Below are 14,001 nucleotides of genomic sequence, written 5' to 3' on the forward strand. Positions count from 1 at the left end.
GTGTGATATCTCTCCTAGACAGCTGGGGTTAATGTCCCTATCCACCCAGTAAGGTGTGATATCTCTCCTAAACAGCTGGGGTTAATGTCCCTATCCACCCAGTAAGGTGTGATATCTTTCCTAAACAGCTGGGGTTAATGTCCCTATCCACCCAGTAAGGTGTGATATCTCTTCTAAACAGCTGGGGTTAATGTCCCTATCCACCCAGTAAGGTGTGATATCTCTTCTAAACAGCTGGGGTTAATGTCCCTATCCACCCAGTAAGGTGTGATATCTCTCCTAAACAGCTGGGGTTAATGTCCCTATCCAACCAATAAGGTGTGATATCTCTCCTAAACAGCTGGGGTTAATGTCCCTATCCACCCAGTAAGGTGTGATATCTCTCCTAAACAGCTGGGGTTAATGTCCCTATCCACCCAGTAAGGTGTGATATCTCTTCTAAACAGCTGGGGTTAATGTCCCTATCCACCCAGTAAGGTGTGATATATCTCCTAAACAGCTGGGGTTAATGTCCCTATCCACCCAGTAAGGTGTGATATCTCTCCTAAACAGCTGGGGTTAATGTCCCTATCCACCCAGTAAGGTGTGATATCTCTCCTAAACAGCTGGGGTTAATGTCCCTATCCACCCAGTAAGGTGTGATATCTCTCCTAAACAGCTGGGGTTAATGTCCCTATCCACCCAGTAAGGTGTGATATCTCTCCTAAACAGCTGGGGTTAATGTCCCTATCCAACCAGTAAGGTGTGATATCTCTTCTAAACAGCTGGGGATAATGTCCCTATCCACCCAGTAAGGTGTGATATCTCTCCTAAACAGCTGGGGTTAATGTCCCTATCCACCCAGTAAGGTGTGATATCTCTCCTAAACAGCTGGGGTTAATGTCCCTATCCAACCAGTAAGGTGTGATATCTCTTCTAAACAGCTGGGGATAATGTCCCTATCCACCCAGTAAGGTGTGATATCTCTCCTAAACAGCTGGGGTTAATGTCCCTATCCACCCAGTAAGGTGTGATATCTCTCCTAAACAGCTGGGGTTAATGTCCCTATCCACCCAGTAAGGTGTGATATCTCTCCTAAACAGCTGGGGTTAATGTCCCTATCCAACCAGTAAGGTGTGATATCTCTTCTAAACAGCTGGGGATAATGTCCCTATCCACCCAGTAAGGTGTGATATCTCTCCTAAACAGCTGGGGTTAATGTCCCTATCCACCCAGTAAGGTGTGATATCTCTCATAAACAGCTGGGGTTAATGTCCCTATCCAACCAGTAAGGTGTGATATCTCTCCTAAACAGCTGGGGTTAATGTCCCTATCCACCCAGTAAGGTGTGATATCTCTCCTAAACAGCTGGGGTTAATGTTCCTATCCACCCAGTAAGGTGTGATATCTCTCCTAAACAGCTGGGGTTAATGTCCCTATCCACCCAGTAAGGTGTGATATCTCTCCTAAACAGCTGGGGTTAATGTCCCTATCCACCCAGTAAGGTGTGATATCTCTCCTAAACAGCTGGGGTTAATGTCCCTATCCAACCAGTAAGGTGTGATATCTCTTCTAAACAGCTGGGGATAATGTCCCTATCCACCCAGTAAGGTGTGATATCTCTCCTAAACAGCTGGGGTTAATGTCCCTATCCACCCAGTAAGGTGTGATATCTCTCATAAACAGCTGGGGTTAATGTCCCTATCCACCCAGTAAGGTGTGATATCTCTCATAAACAGCTGGGGTTAATGTCCCTATCCACCCAGTAAGGTGTGATATCTCTTCTAAACAGCTGGGGTTAATGTCCCTATCCACCCAGTAAGGTGTGATATCTCTCCTAAACAGCTGGGGTTAATGTCCCTATCCACCCAGTAAGGTGTGATATCTATCCTAAACAGCTGGGGTTAATGTCCCTATCCACCCAGTAAGGTCAGTAGCCTTCGCTTTTACTTCATTGGTATATACTGTATATAACAGTCCTGAATTTGTTGTCTACTGTACTGTTCTTGTCCTTTAAAGTCAGTAAAGAAAAGTAAACATAAAAACAGTTGTCATGGCAGCTGGTATCAGCTTATGACAACAGAAGCAACCCAGTTATGATGACAAACTTATGAAACGTCCATCATAAGGCCCTACATAACACTATTATAATTATAACAGTTGTCATGGTAGCTAGTATCAGCTTATGAAAACAGACACAGTTAAGATATAAACTGTTATTTAGGTAAGCTAGCTTCTTGCATAATGCCTAGCCAACTAGCTAGTGTCTTTGCCTAAGACGTTGATTCAGTAGTATATTTGGTGTCAGTAGTCACCACAGTCAGTGCCACCTTAAATTTGTCCTCCTGTTGTAGCCTGTTTACTTTGGCTGGATCTCATCAGAAAGTAAATAGAGGACTACATCGTCACTAAAACAAAGAAAAAAGCTCCACAGTATAATATTGTATCTTTAAAACTTAGCTGTTACCTTGTAGACAATCCCCAAATAAGAATTCTTAGCAACCGCTGAACAGTCCAACTGCGGAACAGTCCAACCACGGAACAGTCGAACACAAAATTGTTACACGATATACGCCCGTAAGTCTGATTTTTCTCCAATTGATATAGATCAGGATTTAGGTAAAATTCTAGCCTGTTACATATGCAGATCTCAAGTTAGGGGGGTTGGGCCCTTACTGAAGTGCCCCAGTACACCAGTGACTCATACGTACCCGAAGGTCGAGGCTCGGCTGCAGAGTTTGTCCACCTGGCGACGCAGGTCAGGGTCTAGCTCCTCCAGGGTGTTGGGGTCAGGGCTGGGGCTCTCCCGGGGACCCACGTACAGCACATCCACTGCTGGGCTGGGGAAGTCCAACTGAAGAGAAGGGGGTCAGAGGTCATGGAATGGTAAAGGCATCCGCATACTAGGTTTGGTTTGCTCCTAGCAGAACTCGACTAGGCGAAGAGAATGTATGTGTCTGGCACCAAAATACATTTGGTTGAAAAACGAGAAGAAAGCAGCAATATTACTGTTTGTCCCCTTTTTGAGACACCATAGCAACAACATATAGTAACACTTCTTCAAAATAGGTTGAATCAATCTAAGATAAATCAAGAAATCTGTCAAATGTTTAAGTTCTTGCATCTAGCTAAGATGTTTAGTGCCGTGTTTCTCAAGTGAAAGAATGTGCATGAAAAATAGTCGTCTCTCATTGACAACAAACACTTAATTGAAGAATCCCTACTGTTGACCAATAACCAATGAGTGGGGACGTAGACCTCGGCTACTGAACTTCGGGTGCTGAACACTGCTGAACACCAAAACTAACAATAACATCACTAAATATTGTCGTAATATATGCGCAAACTGTTTCGACTGTTTGGAAAGCATACGGTAAGCTTTAGGCAGACACATGCACACAAACAAACTTGCACGCAAGGGCACGTACACACACATTTATTAGGTCACCACAGAAGGCGAAATATGTTTGCGAAAGGGGAGTGTGTGAGCGAGACCTTGGTCCTGTTTGAAGTACATTTCCTTGAGGTAAAAACTGATCTAACATGATTGAACAGGTGCTTGCTTTCCACTGGAGTTGAATCACTGATTGCTTTGAGGAAGTGTGCATTTGAGCAGTGCCTGTACATTACAAAAGTGCAGAAGATTGACTTAAATGGTAAGGGCCGTTCCAGTAATTCCCAATTATATTGTTTGTATAATTTCACATTTATATGGGCATTCCTGTGTGTAGAGTGGTGTGTGTGTGTGTAGAGTGGTGTGTGTGTGTGTAGAGTGGTGTGTGTGTGTGTAGAGTGGTGTGTGTGTGTGTAGAGTGGTGTGTGTGTGTGTAGAGTGGTGTGTGTGTGTGTAGAGTGGTGTGTATGTGTGTAGAGTGGTGTGTGTGTGTGTAGAGTGGTGTGTATGTGTGTAGAGTGGTGTGTATGTGTGTAGAGTGGTGTGTGTGTGGCCTCCTGTAGCTCAGTTGGTAGAGCATGGCGCTTGCAACGCCAGGGTTGTGGGTTCGATTCCCACGGGGGGCCAGTATGAAAAGAAAAATGTATGTACTCACTAACTGTAAGTCGCTCTGGATAAGAGTGTCTGCTAAATGACTAAATGTAAAATGTGATTATTTGCCCCGTGTAGCTCAGTTGGTAGAGCATGGCGCTTGCAACGCCAGGGTTGTGGGATCATTTCCCACGGGAGGCCAGTATGAAAATGTATGCACTCTGGACCACTGTCCTCCTGAGTGGCGCAGTGGTCTAAGGCACTGCATCGCAGTGCTAGCTGTGCCACTAGAGATCCTGGTTCGAATCTAGGCTCTGTCGTAGCCAGCCACGACCGGGAGACCCATGGGGCGGCGCACAATTGGCCCAGCGTCGTCCAGGGTAGGGGAGGGAATGGCCGGCAGGGATGTAGCTCAGTTGGTAGAGCATGGCATTTGCAACGCCAGGGTTGTGGTTTCGATTCCAGTATTTAAAAAAATATTTAAAAAATGTATGCACTCACTAACTGTAAGTCGCTCTGGATAAGAGCGTCTGCTAAATGACTAAAATGTAAATGTAATAAGAGATTCTGCTAAATGACTAAAATGTGTGTGTAGAGCGGTGTGTATGTGTGTGTGTGTATGTAGAGTGGTGTGGTCACCTGCAGTATGATCTTCTCAGCCAGGTTCTTCCTCCGGATCCCGGCTGCAGCAGAGGAAGCCTGAGGAGACGTCCACAGACACAGCAGCTTGGTCCCCCTCACAAGCACCCTAAAACACACACACACACACCATTAACATACACACATTCTAAATCCCGAATAGACAGCTATTACACACAATCAACTCTTGAAATAGACTATACCACACCACAGACACACAGCAATTGCACAGTCAACCACTAAAATTAATGTGGTTGTGCATTACCGTCGGAAGTCAAACAAGGGCAGGGAGACTTTGCCCAGCAGCTCTGGTCCCTTGCGCTGTTTGTTGGAGTCTGGGGAGCCGCTGGCGTTCTGGTTCAGGACCCCGAAGAGAGAGAGAGTCAGCATGGACTCCAATGGAAGCAGGGCCACCGCCATGGGGAAGTTGATCCTGGAGAGAGAGGGAGTGTTTGAGTGGATCAGTTTGAGCAAAGCAAGGCACAGCATCACTTATCTTGATCACATGATGAGTAGTTATTTGGGACGCAAGGCAATTTTTGTAGATCAGTGATTCCACGCAGTCTGACTGCAATGTTCACTACTGGTCAAACGTTTTAGAACGCCTGCTCATTCAAGGGTTTTTATTTTTACTATTTTCTATATTGTAGAATAATAGTGAAGACATCAACACGATGAAATAACGCATATGTAATCATGTAGTAACCAAAAAAGTGTTTTATATTTTATAATTGAGATTCTTCAAATAGCCACCCTTTGCCTTGATGACAGCTTTGCACACTCTTGGCATTCTCTCAACCACCTTCACCTGGAATTATTTTCCAACAGTCTTGAAGGAGTTCCCACATATGCTGAGCACTTGTTGGCTGCTTTTCCTTCACTCTGCGGTCCGACTCATCCCAAACCACAGCCTGGAAGTGTGTTGGGTCATTGTCCAGTTGAAAAACAAATGATAGTCCCACTAAGCCCAAACCAGATGGGATGGCGTATCGCTGCAGAATGCTGTGGTAGCCATGCTGGTTAAGTGTGCTTTGAATTCTAAATAAATCACAGACAGTGTCACCAGCAAAGCACCCCCACACCATAATACCTCCTCCTCCATGCTTTACGGTGGGAAATACACATGCGGAGATCATCCGTTCACCCACACCGCGTCTCACAAAGACACGATGGTTGGAACCAAAAATCTCTAATTTGGACTCCAGACCAAAGGACACATTTCCACCAGTCTAATGTCCATTGCTAGTGTTTCTTGGCCCAAGAAAGTATCTTCTTCTTATTGGTGTCCTTTAGTAGTGGTTTCTTTGCAGCAATTCAACCATGAAGGCCTGATTCACACAGTCTCCTCTGAACAGTTGATGTTGAGATGTGTCTGTTACTTGAACTCTGTGAAGCATTTATTTGGGCTGCAATTTGAGGCTGGTAACTCTAATGAACTTATCCTCTGCAGCAGAGGTAACTCTGGGTCTTCCATTCCTGTGGCGGTCCTCATGAGAGCCAGTTTCATCATAGCGCTTGATGGTTTTTGCGACTGCACTTGAAGAAACTTTCAAAGTTCTTGAAATGTTACGTATTGACTGACCTTCATGTCTTAAAGTAATGATGGACTGTCGTTTCTCTTTGCTTATTTAAGCTGTTCTTGCCATAATATGGACATAATAATACTATCTTCTGTATACCCCCCCTACCTTGTCACAACACAACTGATTGGCTCAAACGCATTAAGGAAAGAAATTCCACAAATTCACTTTTAAGAAGGCACACCTGTTAATTGAAATGCATTCCAGGGGACTACCTCATGAAGCTGGTTGAGAGAATGCCAAGAGTGTGCAAAGTTGTCATCAAGGCAAAGGGTGGCTATTTTAAGAACCTCAAATATAAAATATATCTTGATTTGTTTAACACTTTTTTTGGTTACTACATGATTCCATATGCGTCATTTCAAAGTTTTGATGTAGTTACAATGTAGAAAATAGTAAAAATAAAGAAAAACCCTTGAATGAGCAGGTGTTCTAAAACTTTTGACCGTTAGTGTAGTTCCTCTCAAACACACACATTAGCTTAAGTATGAATGTGCATCGTCTGTGATATATACTGGTAGTGTGTGTTTCAGTTGGTAAGAGGGTTCAACAATCACATACTAAACATGTATGCACTGACTGTACTCTAAGTTTCTTTGGATAAAAGTGTCTGCTAAGTGAAATCTGCTATTATTACTAGTAATTGTATCCAGTGGTTGACCGAATGATACACTTATTATGGGTAACAACAGATACACTTATTACAAGGTAACAATCCTTTAACGTTGTCATGTCTTATCTATCAGTTTGTATTATTGTCCTGCTATGTTCGTTGTGTTGGTGACTGAGCCTGTGTAACAGGCACAAAGGAAATTTCACCCTAGTTTACATTTGGACCCTAAATGGGCAATCAAGATTGGTAGAGGCACATAATTCAATACAACATTATTATAGATTAGATAAACTATTATTGATTTGGTCATGTGCTTTATGATCAAGTACCCATAAATACAGAATAATATACAATTAAATTCATATGGTTGTGTTATGTATAATGACTTGTCTAACAGTATTGTATTGTATTGTATAGTATAGTATAGTATTGTATTTATATGGGTAGAGGGCAGTAGTGACGTACAGTTCGTCCCATTTGATGTGGTAGAAGAAGCTCTTGTAGGTGCCAACTTTCTTGGACTGGATGGGCTTGAACAGGTTCCGGCCGTTGTGCGTTAGAGCACACATCAGGTAGTACTTCTCATAGCTGCAAAACAAGGGAGGAAGGAAAGAGGAGGAAATGAACAAATTATTCACTCTGTTTATTTTCACAGTTTTGATGAAAGACATTTTTGACATTCTGAAAGACCTGGCATTCCATAAGCTCCAATGAAAGAACCAGGCAGTGAACCATTTAGGATTCCAAAAGATTTCCTATTGCTCAACGCCATCTGTCTTGTGTTTCAACACAGCACAGTATGCATGCGTTCACTGTTGCTGGTGACATGATGCATCACCATGCCTACAGATGGTGTGTGCGTGAGTCATAAAACTCTAGCCAAAACAGAGCAGAACACTCAAACCTTGATGATGAAGGACGATTCCAGCAATGCCATAATGTATCTAGTGTGTTCCTTACTGCAATTAAGAACACTTCTAATGGTACTACTTTTTTATATGTTCAATAGAATTTGGCCAGGGCAATAATGCTGTAATACAAAAAGTGAAAGTTATACCAAATGACAGGCACTGACAAGTCCATTCAGAAACGGGCAAACAGGTGATTATTAGGATGGGACTGGTCAGTAACTAGGGGTAAAGAAATGTAATTTTTCTCTCTTTCTTGGCTCAGTTCATTGCATCTGTTCCCAGGTGTGCAACTGGTGCACATCTGCAAAAGCAGAAGAGTCGCTGTCCAATTATCGAGCAACAGCACCTAGCAGACATTCCAGCCTCCCGCAACATTCACCAGAGTTGTGGACTCAAGTCACAAATTTGATTTGAAAATAAAATAATGACACTTGACTCGGAGCCTCAAGACTCGGGACTCGACTTTGACTTGAGAAATTATCTGGCCAGGTTTTGTAATGCTTTGTCACTCATTTTGTGGCACAGAGTCTACGTGGATTACTCTACACGCAGCCAGAGACAGTAGCCGCAGCGTCGCCCTTGCAAAACAACCTGCAACAGTTTGGCTAGTGAAACGCACACTCGCCACTCTGATTGTACCAGCAAACTAACAAAGAACACATGTCGGGTGGTGAGCTAGAGAACAGATTGCTGGTTCCCTGTACAGCAATAAGATCAGGTGCAGCACAACATTAAGTTATAGGAAGAGGACTGCCATGATAAATAAATATGCAGCTCCAAAAATGGTTTGGTGATTAACAATAGCTCATCAGCAATGGGGCAACAATTACTAGCATAGGCCTACTGGTATTTTGGTATGTAACAATTGCTTGAAATGTTGAATTTAGTTATGAAGCTTGCATTTGGAAATGTGTTTAAAATTAATTATTACTGTGGTGAAGACGGACCATAGGCGCAGCTCTTCACTTGCGCTCTCCAAACACCCACCAGTGGAGTGCGCTTTTTTTCTCTTGTTGAAATGTTTGCGCTTGCTTTCACACGTTTAAATGCACAGGCCCTATGTGGTAAATCTACATTCCATCTAATACTACAATAATTGCTAGCGTTACATCATTCTATCCCCGTATCTTTTATTGCAACACGTAGACATTTCTGTTTCATGTTTGATAGGCTTACGATACATTTTCATTTAGCCAACCATTTCTTACCCGCTTTGGAGTAGGAACGTTGAATAAGAGAAAATTATTGTTCCATGTATGCATGTATTGAAATATCATTAATAATCATTAAGTCTGATTAAGACAAATGTACCGAAGTAACAATGGATGTGTAAATTGCCTTTTACATTGTAGATCCAGTTTATTGGTTGTAATTGCCAATTGGGTAATCGTATGGTCCTGGGGGCCAAGTGCTTATATTCTGCAGGCCTGCCCGTTTGAGCTCCTGTTAGACAGATTCGATTTGGTTTCTCAAGGGGAGGCTGTACAGCCTTGCCCTCTACCTGTGTCCATTCAGAGAGGCCAGGTTAAAGGGATTCTCCTGTACTTTTGTATACTTTTTAGCCAGTAGTGGTAAAAGTACTGGAGCACGTCTTTAAGCCTGATACAGAGGCTATTTCTTTTGGGCTATCACCCATGTATATTTTGTAAATCTACTTGTATATTAAGACAGATGTGTAGCATAGCATCCAAACATTGTAAAGTGCCATATTGTATTTTGTTAATTATTGGACTGCTAGGTGAGTATGGGGCACAGGTGGGAGGGATCTTTCCTGTTAGTTATTTTTATTATCAAACCCTCCCCCAAAAAGTAGCTAGTAGCAAAGAAAATGATGTGCTAGTAAATAGCTAGCTAGCTGCACTACCATGTCAAGCCAATAGTGGGTGCCTGGTACACTCACCTGCTGACCCAAGCGGCAGGGATGCCATGCATGGCGAACAGGGTGAACTGCAGGTGGTCCGTGGTACCCGAAGCCTCCTTACTGCTACGCCCCTCCGCAGGAGACTCCCCCTCGGCATGCTGGGAGATGGAGGAGGAGGGGTCAGGGGAGGAGCTAGAGGAGGAGGAGGCGGGGCAGAAGGAGCGCAGGTAGAGCTTGGCCAGGTCATAGACGGCGTCCGTCAGGAAGCCCATGCTCTCCTCTACGGGGCTGAGGTGACCTGGAGGAGTCAAAGGGTATGGAGAGGGTCATGTTAACTCAAATGATTTGAACTCTTTTTGTTGATTTCTGTAAGCAGGAAGTTGTGCCACTGTGTGTGATGATATTCTGATCATAGTCTTGCTGAGTCAAACTTCTAATGTGTATGAAAAATGTGACTGGTTGTTGTAGCACTCACCATTTGCCGAGCTACCTGAGGATTTGGAGCCCACCTGAGATAGAATTGTAAACAGATTGGAATAATATAATTCCAGTCCATGATAAACTATCCTATGCCCATCACTGCAGTTCAGAGAGCTGTTAGTTTAGTTTATTAGGATCTCCACTAGCAGCCGCACATGCAGCAGCTACTTTTCATGTGGTCCATAAAACGTACAAATACATGACAAAGAACAGAACTGTTATAGACAAGAAAAATTAATAAAATAAGAGTGATATATTGGAAAGACAACAGAACACAATTACTATTTACACACTTCATTTATACATATTCTTATATACAGTACAGTTAAATTAGATCTTTAGAAAGAGGAGAGGTGCTGTGATAAAAAAATAAATTGTAACTTCACTTCTTGCCTGAGTAACCTCTGGTGGCAGAGCATTCCACGATTACATGGCTCTATACATAAAACTGAGTGACGCATTAAATCTGTTTTTGGTTTGGGTACTTTGAAGAAACCCATGGTGGCGTGTCTGGTGGGGTATGTATGTCTGTTTGAAGTGTATGCAAATAGATTATACAAGTGGTTAGGCATTTTCAACTATGGGAGGCGCACAGTACTATATAGAGCCATGACTACATGGAACTCTATTCCACATCAGGTAACTGATGCAAGCAGTAGAATTATATTTAAAAAAACAGATAAAAATACACCTTACGGAAGAGCAGGGTCTGTGTAGAGACATACACTGGTACAGACACACATACGCACACAAAACGCTAGCACTCTACACACATACATTGAAATAACGTTGTATGGTGGTATTATACATTTTGTATTGTAGATATGTAGCGGTGTAATAGTGTTATATGATGTACTGTTTTACCTTTTGTTTTATGTGTAATGTAAGTACCTTAATGTGTTTGGACCCCAGGAAGAGTAGGTGCTGCCTTGGCAGGAACTAATGGGGATCCATAATAAACCCCAGGAAGAGTATACAAAACACACAAATGTTTCTTAAAAAGAAGAGAGGTAGTCAATTTCTCCTCAACTCTCAACCATGAAAGACTAACATGCATGTTGTTGATGTTAGTTCTGTGTGTACAGTTAAGGGCAAGGCGTGCTGCTCTGTTTTGAGCCAGCTGCAGCTTTGCTAGGTCTTCCTTTGTTTTACCTGACCATATTACCGAACAGTAATCAAGATGGGACAAGATCAGAGCCTGACCAACTAGTACAGTTGATGTGTCAAAAACGCAGAACATCTTTTTATTAGACATACCTCTCCCCAACTTTGTCAATATGACTTGACCATAATAACTGACCATCCAATGTTACTCCTAGGAGTTCAGCTACTTCAACTTGTTCAATGGTCACACCCTTTATAAACAACTCCAGTTGAGGTTTAGGTCTAAGAGAATGTTTTGAACCAAATACAATGCTTTTGGTTTTAGATGCATTTAAGACCCGTTTATTGTTAATTACCCATTCTGACACTGACTAATGCCTTGCTAAGAGTCTCAATGAGCTGACTGGCTGTAGGTGCTGATGTGTAGTGTACAATCATCAGCATACATAGTCATTTTAGCTTCTTGCAAGACAAGTGGCAAATCATTTGTAAAAATAGAGAAGCGTAATGGCCCAAGGCAACTGCCTTGAGGGACACCGCACTGTAAATATCTGATGTTAGAGAAGCTTCCATTGAAGAATACTCTGAGTTCTATAGGATAAGTAACTCTCCAACCAGGTGATGGCAGGTGACGTAAAGCCATAACAAGTGAGTAATTTTTTTTTTTATATGATCAATAACATCAAAGGCTGTACTGAAATCTTAAAATAAAGCTCTAACTAACATCTTATTATCCATTTATTTTAGCCAATCATCAGTCATCTGAGTCAGTGCAGTACAAGTCGAGTGCACTTCCCTATATGCATGCTGAAAGTCAGTAGTTAACTTGTTCTTTGAAAAATAGCATTGTATTTGTTCAAACAATTTTCTCCATCAGTTTACTAAGAACAGGCAGCAAACTGATTGGGCGGCAAAGGGTGCTTTACTATTTTTAGGTCGTGGAATTACTTTAGCTTCCTTCCACGCCTGTGAACACACACACTCCTTTAGGCTTAAGTTAAAAACATGGCAAATAGGGTGGCAATATAGTCTGCTACCATTCTCAATAGTTTCCCATCTAGGTAGTCTAAAGCTGGTGGCTAATCATTATTGATGGATAACAATAGTTTTTCAACCTCTTCCACACTAAATTCACCAAATTCAAAACAGCAATCCTTCTCTTTCATTATTAGATCTTCAATACACAAATATGATGGTTCACTGTTCAATGTTGTCACTTCACTTCTCATTTTGTACACTTTAATAGTGAAATAGTCATAAAAATGCATCTACATCATGCACTACATCAAAAGGTGTACATCATCGTTAGAGATCGGTAGTAGTGAAGTGACCAACCCATAGAGACATGCATTGATATATTCGTATGATGTTTATACATCATTGAACCTACCTCTGGTGAGCGTGTCCTGGGGAGGTTGACTGAGCGCTTGACTCTCTTTACTGCCTCCGTGATGGCCTGGGTCTCCACCTCATCCAGGGCACAGCACAGGTTCTTCACCGTCTGAACCACCCCATCCACCGTCTTATACTGGGTACTCTGTGGTGGAACAAAGTCATTGTTTAGAGTGTGTGTGTGTGTGCAATCTCTATTGAGTTACTCAACAACGCAAGTGATTCTTGAAACAGCACATTTCTTCCAGGAATCTATAGGCCTTTCGCAATTGTGTGTGAACTATCCACGCAATGCACAACCCCCATTCAATGCCTGATAGCAATTCAGCACCACAACCCCACCACACATGTTTAGGGCCTTCAATGCAGCATCAGAGGTGAATTAACTTAATAAATTACCTCATTCTGCAGGCAGATGTTGACTTGATTGTGATAGCCTTCCAGATAGTCGGCCAGGCCTCGTCTGGGGGGTGGGGGGGGGGGGGGGGGGGGGGAGAGAGAGCATGAACAGATAGTTATCGGGAATTCCAGATGGCTGTATTTGGCTCCAGACAATCAATAAGATGATGCGATAAGGAGCAGAAAGACATGTTCCTACCTGGTGATGTTTTCCTTAAATGGCCTCTCCACTTGGCTCAGGTGCCTCTCCAAGTCCACCGGAGAGGTGTCGTCTTCCGCCTACGTGCACAAAAACCATGAAACAATGAGATCTCACTGTGGTCTCACTCCAGTCTCACTAGGTTCTCAATGGCTGCAGTCCAAACACGTTATTTTTACCCCCACAGCCCTCACGCTAGCCACTTTCCCTTGGGGGAATCCCCGTCGTAACCGGATAGAGTTTGATTGCCATCTTAAGTGGAGGTCCAATTCAATAATGTTGCCCCCTCGGCCCTCGATTTAGCTCAAGGGAGCAAATGAAGAACTCTGATCACTTATGGGGTTGACATGACCCACAATTCAATGCAAACTGTAGTCGCGTGTCATATGCCGGTGGCCGCGAAGTGTCACATTTAATCAACACAGCTGCATTTTTGGCATGTCAGACAAAATGACGTGAGCTTGCAAAAAATATATATATATATAGATTGACATCGATTTTAGCGCTGGCAAATTGGCTTAGTCTCATAGTGAAGAGCCTATAAAAGGTAGCTAGCTTCATAAACATATTTTTGGGAATTCTGAAATTGAAATATTGGAATAAATGACCAAACTATAAAACTAGCTGGCCAGCTATGGGTAACTGTAACTGACAGGAGTGCTAGCTAGCTACGTTAGCTTGCTAGGTACATTAATAGCTTTAGGTTGGTTGTTTTTAAACTCAACTTCAAGATTTCCACCAATGACGTTGCCTCTCCAATCATCACTCTCCCTCGCTTGGGAAAGGCACATTTAAGGTACACTCGGATGTGATGATGTAAAACGGCTGAGGGTTTAGGGCCGAAGGCTGTCTACTTTGA

At 42.7% G+C, this 14,001-nt stretch overlaps 1 protein-coding gene across 1 annotated transcript in view; it reads right to left on the bottom strand.

Annotated features, from left to right (window-relative positions):
• Positions 1–14,001, bottom strand: part of LOC311148869 (phosphatidylinositol 4-phosphate 3-kinase C2 domain-containing subunit alpha-like) — an 80,368-nt gene that overhangs the window by 25,381 nt on the left and 40,986 nt on the right. The window contains exons 7-15 of the mRNA XM_084185865.1: positions 13,143–13,222; positions 12,944–13,007; positions 12,543–12,689; positions 10,044–10,077; positions 9,608–9,866; positions 7,262–7,384; positions 4,869–5,036; positions 4,604–4,712; positions 2,691–2,833 (exon numbers count right to left, since the gene is read on the bottom strand). Coding sequence (XP_084041991.1) covers positions 2,691–2,833; positions 4,604–4,712; positions 4,869–5,036; positions 7,262–7,384; positions 9,608–9,866; positions 10,044–10,077; positions 12,543–12,689; positions 12,944–13,007; positions 13,143–13,222 — 1,127 coding nt within the window. The remainder of the gene's footprint in view (positions 1–2,690; positions 2,834–4,603; positions 4,713–4,868; positions 5,037–7,261; positions 7,385–9,607; positions 9,867–10,043; positions 10,078–12,542; positions 12,690–12,943; positions 13,008–13,142; positions 13,223–14,001) is intronic.

Source organism: Coregonus lavaretus, assembly GCF_964263955.1.
Source record: "Coregonus lavaretus genome assembly, chromosome: 21".
Taxonomy (NCBI): Eukaryota; Metazoa; Chordata; class Actinopteri; order Salmoniformes; family Salmonidae; genus Coregonus; species Coregonus lavaretus.